Source organism: Mobula birostris, chromosome 26 (assembly GCF_030028105.1).
Source record: "Mobula birostris isolate sMobBir1 chromosome 26, sMobBir1.hap1, whole genome shotgun sequence".
NCBI classification, from domain to species: Eukaryota; Metazoa; Chordata; class Chondrichthyes; order Myliobatiformes; family Myliobatidae; genus Mobula; species Mobula birostris.
The window spans coordinates 7459324-7483693 of NC_092395.1; the positions used below are offsets into that span (position 1 = coordinate 7459324).

Consider the following 24370-nt stretch of genomic DNA (forward strand, 5'->3'; position numbering starts at 1 on the left):
TTTGGAGGCTTGCGTGCCTCATTGAGCCGGAGAGCTATGCTGGCTGGAGTCAGGGCTTTATGCTTTGGCTCCTGGTAGGGTCACCCATGCCAAATAGATTGAAGGGTAGAGGCCAGACTAAGAGTGGCCCACCGGTCCTCCAGGTTCGGGGGTTCAGCTCAGAGCTAACAACCCTGACTGGTCAAACAGAAACAGCCACAAAGAATCCTTCCAGATCTGAGTGCGAATGTATTCCTGTGTCTCCACCCGGGACTTGTAGGACTGACATGACCTTCATCGCTACCCTAAACTCGAGTGACATAATGAGCAGTAAGAAAAGAAGAGGTACATTGATAACAAATTTACTTTGAAATTTGAATGTTATGGATTAGCTTGTTAAGCTTTTAGCTTTAACTCCTGATTTCCTCTCCCGAATCACTCCACCTTCCTCAATCCTGACCCTGAATAAATGACCTCATATTGCTGACTTTGCATTCCAACCCCGAAATGAATGTATGACTGAATTGATTCCATGTGTAACCACACCAAAACCATGTGTAATCTCAACAAGACTTCCTCATTTTTTACTCCAATCCCCTTGGAGCAAAGGTCATGATACTGCTTAGTTTCTGAATTACCTCCTAATCTTGCTTCATAACGTTGTATTGCTCTTGCCACCCAGATATATGAAGAGCGTTTATTACAATATTATGCAACATATGCAAAATGACTAAATAAGGCTCTCTGAAAAACATTTCCCATAAAAGTATGCAAGAATTCCTGAAGCAGAGTTATTGTATTTTAAGAATCAGTCTTAGCTATCAGAGAATTCAGAAATCACTACTTGTGTAAGTGGGAGGGGAAAACAAGTCCTGCTTTGCTGTTGTTATTCTGTTGCTTGTTGTGCTCTGCCTTGTTCTGCCCAGCATTATGAACGTGCTGTGTTGACACTAGAGAGTGTGGGATGGTTGTGGTTTGCCCACATCCCACTCACTGTTCCCGCTAAGCTGCGCAGTAACTGAAACGCTCCCACACACATAGCATTTGTTGGTGTGCAGCTAGAGATATCTTTTATATATTTTTGAATTTATGCTAAGATGATTTTTGAAATTTTGCTGATATAATTTTGAAATCTATATTAATATAATTGTGAAATATACATTAATGAAATAGGTGTTTATGAATATAATCCAGAAATGTTCTAAATAATAAACATACCACAACCTTTACTTTGAAACATTTTTGAATTTCAACGTATTTACATTGTCAGTGTTTCAAGTTACAACATTGTTGCAAATTGTAACAATAAACACAGAATGGAAGTCGGTGGCTCATTGTTAATAAACTACCAGACTACTGAATGCCAATGCCACCTAGTCAAAACATTTTACTTTGCCATTATGCCTGTCAGTTGTTTTGACTGCCTGGCATTATTTACTTGTGTTGTGAGTTGTGGTTTGTTTGTTTGATATGCATATTTAAAAATAAACACCTAAAATGCAGTTTTTGTGCCATGTAAATATTTCCTGCTTAGAGCAAAGGTTGGACTGTGCGAAAAAAAAAAATTAGAAGGAACATTGTTAGATGTACTGGTTGTTAACACAAAGAGCACAGTTCACCATGAGTTTTGATGAACTCCTACCTCAGCAAGGACCTGGACCCATTGCAATTTGCCTATCGCCACAATAGGTCAACAGCACATGCAATCTCAATGGCTCTCCACATGGCTTTAGACCACCTAGACCACATAAACACCTACGTCAGGATACTGTTCATCGACTATAGCTCAGCATTTAATACCATCATTCCCACAATCCAATTGAGAAGTTGCAGAACCTGAGCCTCTGTACCTCCCTCTGCAATTGGATCCTCAACTTCCTATCTGGAAGACCACAGTCTGTGGGATTGGTGATAACATATCGTCCTCACTGACAATCAACACTGGCGCACCTCAGGGGTGTGAGCTTAGCCCACTGCTCTACTCTCTGTATACACATGACTGTGTGGCTAGGCATAGCTCAAATGCCATCCACAAATTTGCTGACAATACAACCATTGTTGGTAGAATCTCAGGTGGTGACGACAGGGCGTACAGGAGTGAGATATGCCAACTAGTGGAAAGGTGCCGCAGCAACAACCTGGCACTCAACATCAGTAAGATGAAAGAGCTGATTGTGGACCAGGAAGGTTAAGTCGAAGGAAAACATACCAATCCTCATAGAGGGATCAGAAGTGGAGAGAGTGAGCAGCTTCAAGTTCCTGGGTCTCTGAGATCTCTGAGGATCTAACCTGTTCCCAACATATCGATGTAGCTATAAAGAAGGCAAGACAGGGGTTATACTTTGTTAGGAGTTTGAAGAGATTTGACATGTCAATAAATACACTCAAAAACTTCTATAGTTATACTGTGGAGAGCATTCTGACAGGCTGCATAATCCAAGCAGTTAGGCCTAACGAAGGGTCTCGGCCTGAAATGTCGACTGTACCTCTTCATAGAGATGCTGCCTGGCCTGCTGCGTTCACCGGCAACTTTGATGTGTGAGGCTACATCACTGTCTGGTATGGAGGGGCTACTGCACAGGACCAAAAGAAGCTGCAGAAGGTTGTAAATCTAGTCAGCTCCATCTTGGACACTAGCCTACAACGTACCCAGGACATCTTCAGGGAGCGGTGTTTCAAAAAGGCAGCGTCCATTATTAAGGACCTCCAGCACCCAGGGCATGCCCTTTTCTCACTGTTACCATCAGGTAGGAGGTACAGAAGCCTGAAGGCACACACTCAGTGATTCAGGAACAGCTTCTTCCCCTCCGCCATCCGATTCCTAAATGGACATTGAAGCTTTGGGCACTACCTCACTTTTTTTTAATATGCAAATTTCTGTTTTTGCACATTTTTTAAAAATCTATTCAGTAGCGGTAATTGATTTACTTGTTTATTATGTTTTATTTTATTTATTATTATTTTTTTCTCTCTGCTAGATGATGTATTGCATTGAACTGCTGCTGCTAAGTTAACAAATTTCACGTCACATGCCGGTGATAATAAACCTGATTCTGATGTACACGTGATAAATAAATGAATTTGAATCTTCCTCTCTGAAGCATAAATGCATATGTTCCTCAATCTCAGTAAAAGTGATATTCAATATTTTTCATTAACTTTTTCACTTCCATTGTAATATGCAAGGTAAATAAGATACATTTTAAAATTTAAAAGTCTATTCTCATTAAGATATGCAGTCCATCTGCATATCTTAATTATTACTAATATGCAAAATAAAGATTTACTCCTTTCATATTCAACTTAACTTTTTTTCTTATCATTGCAATACCAACAACCATCACAAAGGAGCTAACATCGAATTTATCATGGATTTGAGAGTTGAACAACACAGAGGAGGTCATTTGGTCCTCCTTGTCTCTGCTAAACCTTTCAAAATGCCATTCTGTCAGTCATAGAGAGAGTAACAGATCCTTTGGCCCACTGAACACTAATTCTACGCTAGTCCCTTTCTTTGTTAATCTCTCCGCAGTCCGATCAGCTGTTCCCTGATTAGACCATTCCCCAAAGTGCTGGCAATTTACAGTAACTAGCTTGTGCGTTTTTAGTACATCAGAGGAAATTGAAGCAACTAGGGAAAACAGACATGGACAGTATCTGAGGTCGGGATTGAACCCGGGTCTCTGACAGCAAAGTTCAAAGTACAGTTGTCATCAAAATATGTATACCGTATACAGCCTTAAGGTTCGTCTTCTTGCAGGCAGCCGCAAAACAAAGAAATGTGAACTAGGATTCATGACACACCCCATACAACAAAGACCAAAAAACCATCCAATGTGTGAAAAAAGAACATATTGTACAAACAATAAGAAAGTAAACAAATAATGCACATCAGTCTGACTCGCTGTGCCTCTGAGCTGCCTGGTTCCCATTTCCCTACTTTTTACTGAACCCATGCAATTTATTTTAAAGTTTAGATCCATTTATGTTTTCTATACATCTGTCTATACTGCTCACTGCCTCGGTAAAGCAGTCAGCACAATCCAAGACCCCACCCACCCTGGACCAGGCAAGGTCATTTGATTCCAAACAATTGGTTTATTGATCATTACAGAATGTCCCTCTGGTGCTTCCCACTCCCTCCCCTCTCCCTCCCCTCTCCCTTCCCCTTTTTCCGACTATGATTCCCCTCTCCCTGTCCCCTTCCCACTCTCAGTCCACAATAGAGGCCCATATCAGAATCAGGTTTATCATCACTCACATACATCATGAAATTTGTTTCTCTTTTGCAGCAGCAGCAGTATTGTGCAAAACATAAAATTACCACAGTACTGTGCAAAAGTCTTAGGCACCCTAGCTATGTATACTGAATGTGCCTAAAATTTTTGTACTGCATCAGAATCTTGCATTTTATTGTCTATCTGTACAGCACTTTCGCTGTAACTGTAATACTTTATTCTGCATTCTGTTATTGTTTTACCTTGTTCTACCTCAATGCACGGGGTGCGAACCCACGATCAACTCTATTTTGCCAATTAAAGTATCGAGGTAGATGTGCATTGACCAGAATTGATTAGAGAGCTTGAGGTAGAAGAACCCTTAGGGGAGTGATCATGATGTGATTGAATTCACCCTGAAATTTGAGAAGGAGAAGCTAAGGTCAGATGTATCAGTATTACAGAGGAGGAAAGGGAATTACAGAGTAATAAGAGAGGAGTTGGCCAGAATCGATTGGAAAAGAACACTGGCAGGGATGACGGCAGAGCAGCAATGACTAGAATTTCTGGAAATAATTCAGAAGGCACAGGATATATACACCCAAAGAGGAAGAAGTACTCTAAAGGAAAGATGACCTTTGAGAAGACAAAACCACCATAAAAGTCAAAGAGAGGGCATGTAATAGAGCAACAATTAGTGGGAAGTTAGAGGTTTGAGAAGCTTTTAAATAAACCAACAGAAGGCAATTAGAATGTCATTAAGAAGGTTAAGGATACGAAAGTAAGCAGGCCAATAATATTAAAGAGGATACTAAAAGTTTCTTTAGATATGTAAAGTGTAAAAGAGAGGCGAGCATGGATATTAAACCACTGGAAAATGATGCTGGAGAGGTAGTAATGGGAGACAACAAAACAGCAGATGAACTGAGAAAGTCTTTTGCATCAGTCTTCACTGTGGAAGACACAAGCAGTATGGTGGAAGTTCCAGGTGTCGGGGGCATGAAATGTGTGAAGTTACCATAAATAAAGAGAAGGTTCTTGGGAAACTGAAAGGTCTGAAGGTAGATAAGTCACCTAGACAGATGGTGTACAGACCAGGGTTTTGAAAGAGGTAGCTGAAGATATTGTGGGGACATTAGAAATGATTTACAAGAATCACAAGATTCTAAAATGGTTTCTGAATACTGTAAAATTGTAAATGACACTCCATTCTTCAAGAAGGGAGGAAGGCAGAAGAAAGAAAGCTAGAGGCCAGTTAGTCTGACCTCAGTGGTTGGGAAGATGTTGGATTTGATTATTAAGGATGAGGTCTCAGAGTACTTGGAGGCACATGATAAAATAGGTAGGTTTCCTCAAGGGAAAATCTTGCCTGACGAATCTATTGGAATTCTTTGAAGAAATAACAAGCAGGATAGACAAAGGAGAATTAGTTAATGTTGTGTACTTGGATTTTCAGAAGGCCTTTGACAAGGTGCCACACATGAGGCTGCTTAACAAGCTACGAGCCCATGGTATTACAGGAAAGATTCTAGCATGGATAAAGCAGTGGCTGATTGACAGGAGGCAGAGAGTGGGAATAAATGGAGTCTTTTCTGACTGGCTACTGGTGACTAGTAATGTCCCACAGGGTCTGTGTTGAGATTAATTCTTTTTACGTTATATGTCAATGATTTGGATGATGGAATTGATGACTTTGTTGTAAAGCTTTCAGACAAAATGAAGATAGGTGGAGGGGCAGGTAGTTTTAAGGAAGTAGAGAGGCTACAGTAGGACTTAGACAGATTAGGAGAATGGGCAAAGAAATGGCAGATGGAATACAGTGTTGGGAAGTGTATGGCCATGCACTTTAGTAGAATAAATGAAAGGATTGACTATTTTTCTAAATGGAGAGAAAATACAAAAAACCGAGGCAGAAAGGGATTTGGGAGTCCTTGAGCAGGATTCCCTCAAGGATAATTCTCAAGTTGAGTCTGTGGTGAGGAAGGCAAATGCAAAGCTAGCATTCATTTCAACAGGACTAGAAGATAAAAGCAAGGATGTAATGTTGAGACTTTATAAAGCACTGCTGAGGCTTCACTTGAAGTATTGTGAGCAGGTTTGGGATCCTTATCTTAGAAAGGATGTGCTGAAACTGGAGATGGTTCAAAGGAAGTTCACAAAAATGATTCCAGGACTGAATGGCTTGTCATATGAAGAGCATCTGATGGCACCGGGCCTGTACTCACTAGAATTCAGAAGAATGAGGGGTGACCTCATTGAAACCCATCGAATGGTGAAATCCCTTCATGCCCTGACCAATCAAGAATCTTTCAACCTCTGCCTTAAATATACAACAGACTGGCCTCCACAGCTGCCTGCAGCAACAAATTCCACAGATTCACCACTCTCTGGCTAAAGAAATCCCTCCTCATCTCTGTTCTAAAAGGGTTTCTCTAACAGTTCATTCTTGCTGAAGACACAGCAACAGAAGTTTAAGAATTCTTTCAGAACACATGAGAAAGAAGACACAAATTTCTACAAATGTACCCTGGAGGGCCTTCTAACGGCTGCATCACCGTCTGGTGTGGAAGAGAAACTGCACAGGATCGGAATAACCTGCAGGGAGTTGCAAACTTAGTCAGCTCCATCATGGGCACTGGCCTCCATAGTACCCAGGGTATATTCAGGGAGCAATGCCTCGAAGAGTGTGGTGTGCACCTGGAACGCACTGCTAGGGGTGGTGGTAGAGGCTGAAATAATAGGAACATTTAAGAGTCTCTGACATAGGCACATGGTCAGAAAAAAATGGAGGGTTATGAGTTTTATAGCAAGGAAAGATTAGACTGATTGTGAAGTAGATTTATATAGGTCAGTACAACATTACGGCTGAAGGGTCTGTACTGTGATGTACTTTTCTATATTCTATTAACTTTTCTTGTTACTTTGCAATTTCAGACTCCAACACTGAATGACATAGTGAATTTGTCACCAAAGAACATCAGTGTTGAACTTTATAATTGGCAACTGAATTTCAATACAGACAAATGCGAGGTTGTATATTTTGGTAGCAAGCCTAAGTGGAAAAGAATAACGGAGACCTCAAAGTACAAATACAGCAACTACTAAAGTTACACTCAAGATTAGCAAAGTCATAAAGTAATCCATGCAATAGGGCTTACCACTAAAGATCTATAATTCGTTGGAAGTGGCGTCACAGGTAGATTGGGTCATAGAGAGAGCTCTTGGCACACTGGCCTTCATAAATCAAAGTACTGATTACAGGAATTAGGATGTTACTTTCAAGTTGTACAAGACCTTGGTGAGGCCTAATTTGGAATATAGTGTGCTGTTCTGGTCACTCATATACAGGAAAGGTATCAATAAGATTGAAGGGGAGAGATTGGTAGATTCTTGATTAGCCGGGGCATGAAGGGATACAGAGAGAAGGCAGGAGATTGGAGTTGAGAGGGAAAATGGATCAGACATGATGAAACGGCAGAGAAGACCCAGTGGGGCAAATGGCCTAGTTCTGCTCCTACATCTTATGATCTTATGGTACAGTAAAAGTAGGACATTGCCAAGATTTGAGGACCTGAGTTACAGGGAGAGGTTGAACAGGTTTGGACTTCATTCCCTGGAGCGTAGGAGAACGAGGGGAGATTTGATAACGGTGTAGATAGAGTAAATACAAAGAGGCTTTTTCCAGAGTTTAGGTGAGACTAGATCTAGAGATCATAGGTTAAGGGTGAAAGGTGAAATACTTAAGGGAAATCTGAGGAAGAACTTCTTCACTCTGAGTGTGGAACGAGCTGCTAGCCGGGGTGGTGGACGCAGGGCTAATTTCAACACTTAAGAGAAATGTGGACAAGTACATTAATGAGAGGTGTATGGAGGGCATTGTTGCATGTGCATGTCAATGGGACCACTCAGTTCGGCATGTACTAGATGGGCTGAAGGGGCTGTTTCTGTGCTGTAGTGCTCGAGGAGTCTATGACTCCTTGAAAAGGAGGGAAGTTATATTATCTTAGTTACGTGACACTTTGAATGTTGCATACAGTTTTGGTTGTTATGCTTTAGAGACGGTACAGAAGCAGCGTTTGGGGTAAAAAGACGATATCCAGGACTAATGCTAGAAATGCAAGGGAAGATGAACAAAATGGGTCTCTCTGCTCTTTACATGAAGGAGACTTTGAACAGGGGCTCCCAACCTTTTTAACACCATGGACCAATACCATCAAGCAAGGGGTCCATAGACCCCAGGTTGGGAATCCCTGACTTCGAAGAACTCTGTGGTTTCGTTGTTTTAGACATGATAGAGCAGAGGGTTTAAAGGGAGAGGGGTGGCATTACTAGTCGGGGAAAATGTCACTACAGTAAGGACACACTGGAGAGCTCGTCTAGTGAGGGTATATGGGAAGGATTGGGGAATAAGGATAACCACATTATATTATAGACCATCCAATAATCAGCAGGATTTAGAGGAGTAAATTTGTAAAGAGGTAGCAGATGGTCATAAGAGAAAAAAAAGGTTGTCATAGTAGGTGATTTTGGGCTTCCACACATTGACTGGGACTCCCATACTGTCGAAGGGCTGGATGGGAAAGAGTTTGCCAAAAGCATTCAGGAAAATTTCCTGAATCAATACACAGAGATCTCAACCAGAGAGTAATACTGCATATCCTTTAGAGAACTGGACAGGGCAGGTGACAGAAGTGTGAGAACACTTTGGATTTAGTAATTATAATTCCATGAGTGTCAAGGTAATTATGGAAAAGAATAGGTCTGGTCCTCAGATTAAGATTCTGAATTGGAGAAAGGCCAAGTTTGATGGTATCAAAAAGGAATTGATAAGTGTGGGTTAGGACAGATGGGCTGAAGGGCCTGCCTCAGTGATATATGACTCTTGCACTCTACTATGAAGGACTTTGAGTGAGTGAGTACAGAGAGAATAGCATCACAGAGTTATACAGTGCAGAAACAGGCCCTTCAGCCCAACATCCATGCTGGCCAAGATGCTCCATCTAAACCAGTCCACTTTCCCCCATGTTTGGCTCAGTAGCTTCTAAACCTTTCCAATCCACGTAGCTATCCAATCCGGTCTTGAACATTGCTATTATACCTGCTCTTCATGCGAAGGAAAAGTCTCCCCATCAAGGTCCACTTAAATCTTGCCCCCCCCCCCACCATCTTAAATTTACACTCTGTTGTTTGAGAGTGTTTCCTCTTGTGCAAAAGAGAGCTGCCATTTGGGGATTTAAAAGGACCTCCTTTTACATAAATGTAGAATTCACAATAATGGAGAGGCGTTTAAAGATCAAATAGGGCCGGCACAATAGTGTAGTGGTTAGCGCAATGCTTTACAGTGCAGGTGAAGTGGGCTCAATTCCCACTGCTGTCTCTAAGGAGCCTGTACGTTCTCCCCGTGACCGTGTGGATTTTCTCCGGGTGCTCTGGTTTCCTCCCACAGTCCAAAGACATACCAGTTAGTAGGTTAGTTGGCTATTGTAAGTTGTCCTGTGATTAGGCTAGGATTAAATCTGGGTACTGCTGTGCGGCGTGGCTCGAAGGGCAGGAAGGGCCTATTCATCACTGTATCTCAATAACTAAGTAAATGCCAGCTCAGAATGGCTGAGCTGAATAACCTGTATTATATATCACAGGTAATATGTCTGGAAGTCGTAAGCCGTTGACCAAACCTGGAGATAAGTCCACGTGCATGGATGGGAGCGTGGGAGAGAAGAAAGGGGCTTCTTCTGTCATTATTTTGTGGCTTGATGTGTGCCATTTTGTTGTGTTCTGCAGTGCATTCTGGATAAGCTATGCTGCTGAGCATTCGGCGTAGGCTATATTAGTGCCAGATTGTGTGGCAACACCAGCGGGCTGTCCCCCCAGCACATCCTTACAGGAGCTGGTTGTCAGCACAAACAAGACATTTCACTGTGTGTTAACAAGTGCATGCGACACAGAAACACGAATAATTCAAAGTGAGCTTAAGCCAAAGTATGATCAGTTTGTTTTGGAAAATTTTAGTCAGCCTGTTGTAATCATTAACAAAAAGATAAAGCCAGCACAGTTAAAAAGGAACAAAGATTGAATCATTAGAAGTTTAGCCTAGAAACATAACACTGACATCTTTAACATTCCTCCAAAAATTAAAGTTAAAAATTGCTCAGGGAAGTACATGTATACCTCATAATTAGTTTAAAAACTGGCCCTTATAATCCTCAACACCTGATTACAATCCATAAACATGGATGAGCTATGAACAAAGTTAACTTTCACACCCTTACTTTGAACGAATCGCTTATGTGACTACTGAAAGACAAAAGGACTCCTTGTTTTACCGGAGCACCACTGAGAGTGTCCTGACAAGCTGCAACTCCATCGAGTATGAGAGCAGCCGAGCATCAGGCCAGAAGTCTGAGAACGGCTGAGAGGATCACAGCGGTCTTCCTACCATCCATCGAGGACATTTATCAGGAGCACTGCGTCCGCAGGACCCTCAGTATTATCAAAATCCCTCCCATCCATCCAGCGTCCTCTTTGACTTTCTACCACCAGGCAGGAGACTCCGATGCATAAAAACAAGAACAGTCAATGGGAAACAGTTTCTTCCCTCAGGCCGTTAGACTTCTGAACGCCCTGCCGTATCTCATTCGAAGTTTCACCTGTTAATCTGTTCTGTACCTGATAATAGTTAATTTATGCAACACACACTAAATGCTGGAGGAACTCAGCAGGCCAGGCAGCATCTATGGAAAAGAGTACAGTCGATGTTTCGGGCTGATGTTGCCTGGCCTGCTGAGTTCCTCCAGCATTTTGTGTGTGTGTGTGTGTTGCTCAGACTTCCAGCATCTGCAGATTTTCTCTTGTTTGTGATTTAATTTAGGCACTTTATTTATTTATGTGTAATTCATCTGTAGATTTAATCCTTATTTTTTGGAGTTTTTGTGTATTATGTTACATACCTCAAGGAGATCTGTGATTTTTTTTGTGAGAATGATGTAATGGTCTTTTGGAGGTCACCTGATGTAATTTTCCCGCCAATGTGAGGTCACGCGAGGACATGTTCACCACGGGTATATAAGGGAAGACCTCAGATGACGCAGTTAGTTTTTAGTTTTCCAGCTAGAACATGCATCTGTGTCTCCGTTTCTGTTGTGTATTTATTTCATGACGCAGTTTCGTTTTTAAAACAGAGCGCTACATTCTGATGCAAGGTACAATAGTGCTGGACTGGCAATTTTTGCTAGATGTGTTGATGTACCTTTTTCCAGCAGCACTGGAGAGTGAAGAATTTATCGAAATATAGGACCCGAAGGATTAAGAGAAGTTGCTATCGTTCGGCAGTTTAACAAAAGATCAACCTTACTGAGTCTTCGTTCAAGGAGTAGCAACCTGCATCGAAGATAACTCTTGCCAAAAGGAAAAGGTAGTTCATGCAAAGTGCTCTCTAGAATTTAAGGTCAGTCGTTTTAAGCCGTTTATTTCCTACATCGTGAATCCTTTGGACAGAACCAGCAGGAAAGTCGCGTCTATGAAGAAATCCTTCTCCAAAGAAGTTTCTCCCAATTGAACGTATAAATCTGTTGGACTTACGAATTCCATTTTAAGAACTGCATTTGACTTTACCGCTTTAAGAACTGTTTTCGCATTTTTCGCTCTAAGAACCAGTGCCAAGTGACAATTTGTTGAAAGGCTGCATAGCGGTTAACTTCCGGTTAAGGTTTTCGTTTGTTTGTTTATTGTTTATCCGTGTTTAATAAATGTTTGGTTGTTTTTATATAACCTGTCTCAATTGATATTCATTGTTGCCGGTTACGTAACAATTACGTGTACTATAGTGCTTTACATTCTGGTCCAGAGAAACGTTGTCTTATTTGACGGTATATATGTATATAGTTAAATGACAATAAACTTGATTTGACTCGACTCCTCCACTCACCTTCCCTACCTGGCAACACCTGCCTGTCATCCTATGCTCCTCAAAGTTCAAAGTCCCAAGTAGAAGTATGTATATCTCACCATATACGATCCTAAGATTTACAATAGAACAAAGAAATACAATAGAATCAATGAAAAACTGCACACAGAGACTACCAAACAATCAGCATACAAAACATGACAAACAGTGAAAATAAAAAAAAACGAATTAAGTAAAAGGGATTTGGGAATACCAGTCCATAGTTCCTTGAAAGTGGCGTCACAGGTAGATAGGGTCGTAAAGAAAGTTTTTGGCACATTGACCTTCATAAATCAAATATTGAGTACAGGAGATGGGATGTTATGTTGAAGTTGTACAAGACATTTGTGTGCAGTTTTGGTCACCTACCTGCAGGAAATGCATAAATCAGGTTGAAAGAGTACAGAGAAAATTTACAACGTTATTGTTGGGTGTGGAGGACCTGAGTTTATAAGGAAAGATTGAATAGGATATGACTGTATTCCTTAAAACGTAGAAGACTGAGAAGAGCTTTGATAGAGGTATACAAAATTATGAGGTGCATAGATAGGGTAAATGCAAGCAGACTTTTTCTACTGAGGTTGGGTGGGACTACAACCAGAGGTCATGGGTTAAGGGTGAAAGGTGAAAAGTTTAAGGGCAACATGAGGGGAAACTTCTTCACTCAGAGGATCATGAGAGTGTGGAATGAGCTGCCAGCATAAGTGATGCATGTGATCTCACTTCAACATTTAAGAGAAGTTTGCATAGGTACATGGATGGTAGGGCTATGGAGTGCAATGGTCCTGATGCAGGTCGATAGGAGTTTAAATGGTTCAGCATGGACTTGATAGTTGAAGGGCCTGTTTCTGGGCTGTAATTTTTTTTTCTTTCTCTATACTGAGAACATGCGTTCTCAAGATGGGTCCCTCTGTGACAGCCAAGATCCCCCAGATGTGGCCATCCCATCTGCCTGTGTTTGACCAGTCTCCCTCTCTTCTCACTACCTTTGGGTAGGAGGTGCAGGAGTCTTGTGTCCCATGCCACCAGGTTCAGATGTAGTTGTTGCCCTACACCCACCCAACTCTTGGACTGGTGCAAACAGCCTCATTCCCCTCAGTCCTGAACAGACTCCACAGCCAGCTGACCCACATTCAAGGACCGTGCCTGGTTTTTCATGGATTCTTAGCTTAGCTCCTTACTCTCCTCTGGCTGTTTGAAAGAAAATGAATCTTGTCGTTGTATAATACTTTCATAATCATTCTACTTTGGACTGTAGAGTCCTTGAAAGTGAGTCCATAGATTGTGGAATCAGTTCAGAGTTGAGGTGAGTGAAGTTATATGCACGGGTTTAGGGGTCTAATGGCTGAAGGATAATAACTGTTCCTGAACCTGGTGATTGTGGAGGAGATGTTGTTGTCTGGGGTCTGCAAGTGAGAAAATCTGCAAGGGGGGGTATCGAGGGCCAGGTCTTCAAGCTCATTGATTAGTTTCAAGAGCACGATAGTGTTAAAACACTGAGCTATAGTCATCTTCATTGTCCTCAGCCACCAATTACCATTCCCCTTCTCTCTTTACACCAGTCATCTTGCCTCTCCCCTCTAAGACCCAATGCAGGATTGTGAACCAAAATGTCTCTCCATCCCCACCTTTCCCTCACAAATACGTGCTGTTCAGCCTGCTGGCTTCTTCTAGCATCTGCTGCCTTTCCTGTCTTAAAAATAAATCTCAGCAGAGCAACCCAAAAAGCATTATCATCTGTGTCAATATCGGTAGCGTAACGGCTAGCACGATGCTATTACAGCTTGGGGCAGTGGAGTCAGAGTTCAGTTCTGATACCATCTGTAAGGAGTTTGCATGAGGGTTTCCTCAGGTGCTCTGGTTTTTCTTCAGAGAGGTAGTGGTTAGTAGGTTAATTGCTCATTATAAATTTTCCTATGATTTCATTCATTACGTGCCATGTCATATGATATAGGCGATCATGGTCTTTCCATGATCGTGATTGTTCTTAGCAAAGTTTTCCACAGAAGTGGTTTGCCATTGCCCTCTTCTGGACAGTGTCTTTACAAGACAGGCGACCCCAGCCATTATCAATACTTCAGAGATTGTCTGCCTGGTTTCAGTGGTCACATAACCAAGATGTGATGTGCACCGGCTGCTCATACGACCATCCACCACCGGCTCCCATGGCTTCACGTGGCCCTGATCGGGGGGCGAAGCAGGTGCGACACCTTGCCCAAGGGTGACCTACAGGCTGGTGGAAGGAAGGAACGTCTTACACCTCCTTTGGTAGAGACATAACTCCACCCCGCCACCCAACTCATGATTAGGCTACGGTTAAACCGATGGTTTACTGGGCGGCATGGCTCAAAGGGTCAGAAGGGCCTGTTCTGTGCTTTATCTCAATAAATATATACAATAATAAAAAAACAATATGATTGATTGATGGTCTCATGGTGTCCAGCCTATCTCAACTCCTGAAATACTTTCAATCTTATCAAACTGTCAGCCACATATTTTTGCCTATTTACTCAGAATATAGAACACAGAATTCTACAGCACATTGCAGGCCCTTCGGCCCACAATGTTGTGCCGACCACGTAACCTACTGCCTAGAACTGCCTAGAATTCCCCTACTGCATAGCCCTCTACTTTTCTAAGCTCTGCTTCTTCTGGTGCATGTCAGAATCAGGTGTATTATCATTGACCTGTCATGAAATGGCATAAAATAAACTATAAATTACAATAAATAATATATATAAAAAATTAAATGTGCAATGCAAAAATAGTGAGGTAGTGCTCACGGGTCCATTGTCTGTTCAGAATTATGATGGCAGAGGGAAAGAAGCTGTTCCTGGATCACTTGTGTGTGTGTTTTCGGGCTCCTGAACCTCCTCCCTGATGGTAACAATGAGAAGAGAGCATGTCCTGGGTAATGGGGGCCCTCAATGATGGACATTGCCTTTTGAAGATGTCCTCAATAGTGGGGAGGCAGGTGTCCATGATAGAGCTGGCTGAGTTTACAACTGTTGTGTAATTAGTATTTCGGTAACATTTGAGTAATCTTGTATATATATTGTTTGACTAAACAGTTTTTCTCATTTAACAAATTCATTATGAGTTATATGTATAAATTGCACACATCACCACATGTGGGTGATATGTGCCTGCCTTGCTTAAAGTAAACACAAAGTTGGACCCACATTCCTGGACTCCCTTGTTTTCCTTTAAATTAGTGTTTTGAAGATAAAGACATAACAGCAACCCTCTACGGGATTTTCCGGAGCTGTGCGGTGGCCTCATACATGACTGGGCAAAGTGTTTCTGATGAAACCAGAAAATCTGTATATGTATTTTACAATTCCGCTTTCTACTGTCTACTATAAAGTTACAGAAGTTTAAGGAGATGGAGCAATGTAAAATAGAAATTTTTTAAATTTTGTTTGATGTGCTGTGTGTGATATATGTTTTCGAACACAGAACATAGAATATAGAAATTTACAGCACATTACAGGCCCTTCGGCCCACAATGTTGAGCCAACCATGCAACCTACTCTAGAGACTGCCTAGAATTTCTCTAGTGCATAGCCCTCTATTTTCCTAAGCTCCATGTATCTATCTAAGAGTCTCTTAAAAGACCCATTGTATCCGCTTCCTCCACCACCACTGGCAGCCCATTCCATGCACCCACCACTCTCTGTGTGAAAAACTTACCCCTGACATCTCCTCCGTACCTATTTCCAAGCACCTTAAAACTACGCCCCCTCGTGTTAGCCATTTCAGCCTCTGGCTATCCACACGATCAATGCCCCTCATCACCTCATACACCTGGGTGCAATGTGGTGCTGAGGAACATTGTTTCACTTGACCGATGTATCGTCAGACGACAGTAAACATGAACTTGAAATCAAACTTGAAAATCTAAATATTCGAACCACAAGCAAGAAAGCAAAGCACATTTCCCAAAATGCAAAACTATCACAACTGAACTGAGTAACACCTAATAACAGTGAGACTTCTATGCTAGACTCATATAGCACATAAATGGGCCCTTCAGCACAACCTGTCCATGCTAACCAGGATGCCCAAAACCCCGGAGGAACTCAGCAGGTCGGGTAGCATCTATGGAAATAAATAAATGGTCGGCGTTTCAGGCAAATACCTTCATCAGGACCCATTTGCCCACACATACCTCTGAATCAGTTTCCCAACCTGGGGTCCACGGACTTAATAGTATTGGTCCATGGCATAAAAAAAAGGCTGGAAACCGTGAAAACCTTCTCTATTCACATATCTGTCCAAGTAACTTTAAAATGTTCAAAGTTCAGAGTTCAGAGTAAAACTATTATCAAAGTATATATATAAAAACACAAGAAAGTCTGCATATGCTGGAAATCCAAAGTAAAAGCATAAAATGCTGGAGTTCCTGCATATTTTATGTGTGTATATGTCACCATATACTGTACAACCCTGAGATTTATTTTCTTGGAGGCATTCATCATGAATACAAAGAAACAACACAAAACAACAAGCAAATTAATAATAATAATAATAATAATAATAATAATAATGATAACAACAAATATAGTAAGCACTAAATATTTGAGCTGGACGATGGTGTAGTGGCTTCAGCACTGGACTTCAAGGCAGATGGTGTGAGTTCGAACCTGGCTGGGTCCCAAGCCGCAGTCGTACCTGCGCAGAAGAAAGGGAAAGGCCCTGGCAATCTACTTCAAATATCTTGCCACAAAAACCCCATGGACAACTACACTATCCACAGGGTCAACATGAGTCAACGAGGACTTGATGGCACTCAACAACAACAAATATTGAGAACATGAGATGAAGACTCCTTGAAAGTGAGTCCATAGCTTGTTGATGTACCTGTCAGCTTTTTCACTAATTTGTTCCTTCCTTATGTCTGTAAGAGCCTCACCTTCATCCCTTAGCAACATCACACCCTTGTCTACTTGGACATTAGCAAGGACTACGACAAGGTCTTGCATGGGAGGTTGGTCAAGAAGGTTCAGTCGCTCTGCATTCAGGAGGGGCAGTAGATTGGATTAGACATTCAATTTTTGGGAGAAGCCAGAGAGTGGTAGCAGACAGTTGCCTCTCTGACTGGAGGCCTGTGACTAGTGGAGTGCCGCAGGGATCAGGGCTGTGTCTATTGTTCTTGATCATAAGACCATAGACCATAACACATAGGAGCAGAATTAGGCCATCTGGCCTATCGAGTCTGCTCCGCCATTCAATCATAGCTGATCCTCTTTTTTCCCCTCCTCCTCAACCCCAATTCCCAGCCTTCTACCTGTAACCTTTGATGCCATGTCCAATCAAGACCCTATCCATCTCTGTCTTAAATACACCCAACGACCTGGCCTCCACAACTGCATGTGACAACAAATTCCACAAATTCACCACCCTTTAGCTAAAGAAATTTCTCTGTATCTCTAATTTAAAAGGGCTTCACTCTATCCTGAAGCTGTGCCCTCTTGTCCTAGACTCTCCCACCATGGAAAACATCCTTTCCACATCTACTCTGTCTAGGCCTTTCAACATTCGAAAGGTTTCCATAAGACCATAAGATAGAGGAACAGAAGTAGGCCATTCGGCCACCAAGTCTGCTTTGCCATTCAATCATGGATTAATCCAATTCTTCCAGTCATCCCCACTCCCCTGCTTTCTCCCCATACCCTTTGATACCCTGGTTAATCAAGAACCTATCTATCTCTGCCTTAAATGCACCCAATGACTTGGCCTCCACAGCTGCTCATGGCAACAAATTACACAGATTTACCACCCTCTACTAAAGTAATTGCTCAGCATCTCTGTTCTAAATGTCTTAAGTCTTGAAGTCATGCCCTCTTGTCCTAGACTCCCCTACCATGGGAAATAACTTTGCCATATCTAATCTGTTCAGGCCTTTTAACATTCGGAATGTTTCTATGAGATTGCCCACCCCCCGCCCCCCCATCACCATTCTCCTGCACTATCGTGGCTTGCAGAGGGATCTAGATCAGATGGAAAAATGGGCTGAAAAATGGCAGATGGAATTTATTGCAGACAAGTGCGACGTGTTACACTTCAGTAGGATGCACCAGGTAGGTCTTACACAGTAAACGGTAGGGCACTGAGGAATGCAGAAGAACAAAGCGATCTGGGAATACAGATCCATAATTTGTTGAAAGTGGTGTCATAGGTAGATAGGGTCATAAAGAAAGCTTTTGGGACATTGATCTTCATAAATCAATGTATTGAGTACAGAAGATGGGATATTATGTAGAAGTTATATAAGACATTGGTGAGGCCTAATTTGGAGTATTCTGTGCAGTTTTGGTCACCTACCTACAGGAAAGATGTAAATAAGGTTGAAAGAGTACAGAGAAAATTTATAAGGGTGTTGCCTGGAACGGAGGACCTGAGTTATAAGGAAAGATTGAATAGGACTTTATTCCTTGGAATGTAGAAGATTGAGAGGTGATTTGATAGAGGTATACAAAATTATGAGGAGTATAGATAAATACAGGTAAATGCAAGCAGGCTTTTTCCACTGAGGTTGGGTGAGACTAGAACTGGAGGTCATGGTTAAGGGTGAAAGGTGAAATGTTTAAGAGGAACCAGAGGGGGATCTTCTTCACTAATTCGGTCATGAGACTGTACAATGAGCTGCCTGTGCAAATGGTGCATGTGAGCTTGATTTCAATATTTAAGAGAAGTTCAGATAGATACATGGATGGCAGGGGTATAGAGTGCTATGGTCCTGATGCAGGTCGATGAGAGCAGGCAATTTAAATGGTTCAGGACAGACTAGATGGGCCAAAGGGCCTGATTCTGTGCTATACTTCTCTACGGCACTTTGAATTTATCCCTAAATGACATCATTTTTTTCTGTTTACTTGGAGCTGAGCTGCTTAACAGCATCTTGGTTAGCACGGACAGATTTCATTGCTATGTGGCTCTAATGCAGAAAAAGTCTCACTATTGTTAGGTGCTACTGTGTTGGTACTGATAGCTTTGTGGTGTAGAAAAGTTACATTTGTGTCTTAATTGTGGGGAAATTAAACTTGGAACTCCAAGTAAATAAAACAAAAAAGAATGAAGAGATCTTTTTCAGAATTATATCCGTTTAATTCACTTTTGAGTATTAGGTCCGCTGCCAGATGTGTTGTTGCTAAGCTCTGTAGGCCTTGTGGTCTGTGGCTACCATTTACACCTGGTGATTCAATACTCTGTCCAGCATCACAGCAAAGAATGAGATTGTTGTTCAAGTTCATGACCAAGATTTCCACAATATACAACTCAGTGAATTCTGCCTTTCAAAGTAAGCCAAGTTTCTTATTCCCCTTTTTCATTCTGCTCCTTGGCAGATTGCCTCATTTATATCCTGTTTCTGCTTGCACAATTATTAAAAAAGTGAGAGTCAGAGGAGAGAGCGGAGTTCATTCTGATTAACCCGCTACCATCCCAGGGCACTCTGCAATTCACTGTAACATGTGGTCAGAACCAGAATCCCAATCAGCTTCAATATCACTCGAGATGTTGAGAAATTTGTTGTCATTTGGCAGCAGTACATTGCAATACATAAAAAAGATACTTTTAGTTACAACAAGAAATATATTGAAAAAATATACAGTGCATAAAGTGAGGTAGTGTTCATGGGCCGTCCAGAAATCTGAATGCAAAGGGAAGAAGCAGTTCCTGCACATCCTCCTTAGTGGTAGCAATGAGAAGAGAGCGTGTCCTGCGTGACGTGGACACCCAGAACATGCATTGCATTGAACTGCTGCTGCGAAGTTAACAAATTTCACGACACATGCCGGTGAAAATAAACCCGATTCTGATCGATCATTGATGGCACCTTCTTGAAACATTGCCTTTTGAAGGTGTCTTTGATGCTGGGGAGGCCAGTACCCACGATGGAGCTGACTGGTGCACAGCACAGAAGGAGTCAGTCCTGCTGCCTCACAGATGCAACCTTCCCTTGGGTGTTGACCACAAGATATAGGAGCAGAATTCGGCCATTTTGCCCATCATGTCTGTTCCACCATTTCATAATGGCTGGTCCAATTTTCCTCTTAGCCTCAATCTACCCACATCCCTTCATGCCCTAACTAATCAGGAATCTATCAACTTCTGCCTTAAATATACATAAAGACTTTGAATTCCACAGATTCACCACTCCCTGGCTAAAGAAATTCCTCCTCATCTCTGTTCTAAAACGACACCTCTCTATTCTGAGGCTGTGTCCTCTGGTCTAAAACTCCCCCAACACAGGAAACATCCTCTCCACGTCCACACGACCAAGTCCTTTTAACATTCGATAGGTTTCAATGAGATCCCACCTCAGACATCTCACCCTGCAAAAACTCATTTCAGGGAGGTAGCACTATCAATTTGCGGGAGACTCCCGGAACTTCCGGAGAGGTGGGATGTCTGCAATAGAGTAGCTCCTTAGCAGCTAGCCAGCTAGTTTAAATAACATTAGCTATGCTAATGAACGAATGACACCTGTTAAACTCACCTCAACATGTCTTTTACAGTCTTAACCCACCATGGGCAATAGAAAAGTCACTGTTGCAAACAGTGCAGTGAGCAACACTGTCATTATTTTTGACCCCTATTAGGCAGGGGTTCACTTTAGGGTAGTCTGGGGTGACGTACGTTTTATATTTTCTTTTTTTGGAACACTCTGCCATGGTGCGCTCTCGCTCATGCTCTCTCTCTCTCTCGTGGTCGCTCTCGCTTGCTTGCTCTCGCTCTCTCTCGCGCGTTCTCTCTCTTGTGGTCGCTCTCATGCTCTCTCTCGTTCGTGCGCTTGGTCTCAAAAATATTGATTTCCATGATATTGTATATAATTTGCGGGCATCAGGGAGCCACTATTAATATACAGGAGACTCCCGGAACTTCCGGAAGAGGTGGGATGTCTGCCACCTCATTCTTCTGAATGCTAGTGAATAGAGGCCCAGAGCCAACAAACACTCTTCATATGACAACCCATTCAGCCCTGGAATTACTTCAATAAACCTCCTTTGAAGCCTCTCCAGTTTCAGCACATCCTTTTTAAGATAAAGGGCCCAAACCTGCTCACAATACTGCAAGTGAGGCCTCACCAGTGCTTTATAAAGTCTCAACATTACATCCTTGCTTTTATATTTTATGTTGACTGAGTGGAATTTGCACACCCTTTCTGCGACTGTGTGATTCACACCTGTTGTAAATAGTATTTATTATAAATCACTATAAATTGCACATTGCATATTTAGACAGAAACGTAACGTTAAGATTTTTACTCATGTATATGAAGGATAGAAGTAATAAAGTCAATTCCATTCAAAGGTTCAGATTTCCTCCCACAATCTTAAGATGTGCTGGTAGTTAACTGGCCACTGTAAATCTCCTTACCATGTACCAACTGTCCTAATCTCTGTCACTTACCTACTTAGGGTAAGAAAGTGGCAGAGCAATCAAAGGGACGTCAGCGGATATGTGAGAGAGAACGAGTTGCAGGGCAATGAGGAGCTGTGAATAGGGCTGATGGGATTTTTCTCCACTGGGAATGTCATGGATCAAACGAGGAAAATATTCTGACAAAGTGTCTCGGCCTGAAACGTCGACTGTTCATTCCTCTCCATTGATGCTGCCCACCTTGCTGAGTTCCTCCAGCATTTTGTATGTGTTACTCAAGAAAATAGCACCCTACATTACAAGTAAAATGTTCTAATTACTGCCATTGGAGAGGAGGTACAGGAGCCTGAAGAGCCACACCAAATGTTATAGGAACAGTTTCTTGCTCTCTGCTAACAGATTTCTGAATCATCCTTGAATCCACACATATTATCCATTCGTCTTTTTTGTACTACTTGTTTTCGCAACCTACAGCAATTTATATATCTTGCATTGTACTGTCACAAAAAAAAAGTTCGCAACATCTGTCAAAGATAATAAACCTGAATCTGATTCTGGAGTCAACTGGATTACACAATCTCTGGAATTGTGATCACATTGTAAAGTCATAAATAGAAAGCCACAATCAATAATTAAATTTTACATTCAGTTTTACAGTGAGATTAAATTCAAAATTAGCTTTGTAAACTTAAATACTGGCAACCCTCAGGGCAAGAAGCACAGCCAGCTGGTGTGACCTGGCAAATTAGGTTAAGGTATCAGACTATCAAGACATGGTAACCATCCAAACTGAGGGTCTCAACTGGAAACATCCTTTGTCCACTTCCCACCACACATCTTGTCTCGACCAGCGAGTTTCCCCAGCAGTCAGTTGTTGCTTAAGGTACAGAAACACAATTTGAAGATGGTTTTCAGAACACACAGAATAGAGGCAAATCGTAATAAAGCAAAATTGTAAAGCAATGACTCACCATCTGCAGCAGACCAAAACAATTAAATATAGAATCAGATTTGAAGAAAACGTGTGCAACTACACAGAGGCCAGACTGAAGATGACCCAAAGATAAGGAAGGAAAATTTTATCTGCAGCATAAAACTAGGGAGAAATATGCTTTAAATGGTCAGAATTTCTAGATATTCTGGATAGAAATGTTTCCAAATCAGCATTAATCCAACCAATCCTTGTCGTTGGGTTTGGAGGCTTGCATGCCTCAATGACCCAGAGAAATATGTTGGCCGGAGTCAGGGCTTTATGCGTTGGTAGGGTCACCCGGGTCAAGCAGGTCAAAGAGCAGAGCAACACGCGCAAAATGGGTCAAAGAGCAGAGCAACACGCGCAAAATGTTGGAAGAGCTCAGCAGGCCAGGCAACTTCTACGGGAAAGAGGACACAGTCAATGTTTCAGGCCGATACCCTCCATTGGCCCTCCAGGTTCAGGGGGTTCTGCTCAAGGCTAACAACCCTGACTGGTCAAAAACAAACTGTTATGGAAAGTGCAATGAAGGGCCCTTCTACATTACTGAGTCTCCATCGGGACTTGCATGGCGGACAGTCGTGAAAACAGAGAGGAAGTGCTGACACAATGAACACCGCCAGAGATGAAGGACCTTCACTGCTGCCATAAACGTCAGCCCTAAGCTACTGAGAGTGAATCAAGGAATTAATAAGACACCCAGATAGACCCATTGTACAGTACAGTACAGTACAAGCCCTCTGCTCCATGACATTGTGCCAACATTTTAACCTACTCTAAGATCAATCTAACCCTTCTCTCCCAGGTAGCCGCCAATTTTTCTTTCATCCATGTGTTTATAAAAGAGTCTCTTAAATGTCCCCAATGTATCTACCACTATCACCACCCCAAGCAGGCATTCCATGCACTCACCACTGCTGTGCAAAAATCCTGCCTCGGACCTCTCTCTGTACTTTCCTCCAATCACCCTAAAATTATGCCCTTTCATATCAGCCATTTCTGCCCTGGAAATGTCTCTAGCTGACAACTCTGTCTGCGCCTCTTATCACCTTGTACACTTCTATCATAAGATCATAAGACATAGGAGCAGAATGAGGCCATTTGGCCCATCGGGTCTGTTCCACCATTTCATCATGCCTGATCCACTTGCCTCTCAGCCCGAATCTCCAGCCTCTCCCCATATCCCTTTGTATCCTGTCACGTAGAACATAGAACATTGGAATCTACAGCACATTACAGGGCCTTCAGCCCACAATGTTGTGCTAACCATATAACCTACTCTAGAGACTGCCTAGAATTTCCCTAGCACATAGCCCTCTAATTTTCTAAGCTCCATGTACCTATCTAAGAGTCTCTTAAAAGATTCTATTGGACTCGCCTCCGCCACTGTCGCAAGCAGTGCATTCCACACACCCACTACTCTGTGTGTGAAAAACTTACCTCTGACATCCCCCTTGTACCTACTTCTAAGCACCTTAAAACTATCCCCCTTGTGTTAGCCATTTCAGCCCTGGGAAAAAGCCTCTGGCTATCCACACGATCAATGTCTCTCTCTCCATAATCAAACCCATTGTATCCGATATCTCTCCATATTCAAACCCATTGTACCCGGTCTCTCTCTCCATAATCAAACCCATTGTACCCGGTCTCTCTCTCCATAATCAAACCCATTGTACCCGGTCTCTCTCTCCATAATCAAACCCATTGTACCCGGTCTCTCTCTCTCCATAATCAAACCCATTGTACCCGATATCTCTCCATAATCAAACCCATTGTACCCGGTCTCTCTCTCCATAATCAAACTCATTGTACTCAGTATCTCTCTCCATTATCAAACCCATTGTACCTGGTCTCTCTCTCCATAATCAAACC

The 24370-nt window shown here is 42.2% G+C and overlaps 1 protein-coding gene across 5 annotated transcripts in view; it reads right to left on the reverse strand.

Annotated features, from left to right (window-relative positions):
- The window catches only part of LOC140188351 (phospholipid-transporting ATPase IC-like), a 158616-nt gene that overhangs the window by 128864 nt on the left and 5382 nt on the right, over positions 1-24370 (reverse strand). The window contains exons 1-2 of one of the 5 annotated variants that reach the window (XM_072244524.1): positions 12121-12194; positions 2189-2291 (exon numbers count right to left, since the gene is read on the reverse strand). The exons of 2 other annotated variants lie outside the window; for them this stretch is intronic. Coding sequence is in view for 1 of the 3 variants with exons in the window: in XM_072244521.1 (XP_072100622.1) it covers positions 12121-12150 (30 nt within the window). In the remaining 2 variants the exon portion in view is untranslated. Of the gene's footprint in view, positions 1-2188; positions 2292-12120; positions 12212-24370 lie in introns of those variants that run through there. 2 more of the 5 variants (XM_072244523.1, XM_072244521.1) reach the window with 2 other exon arrangements.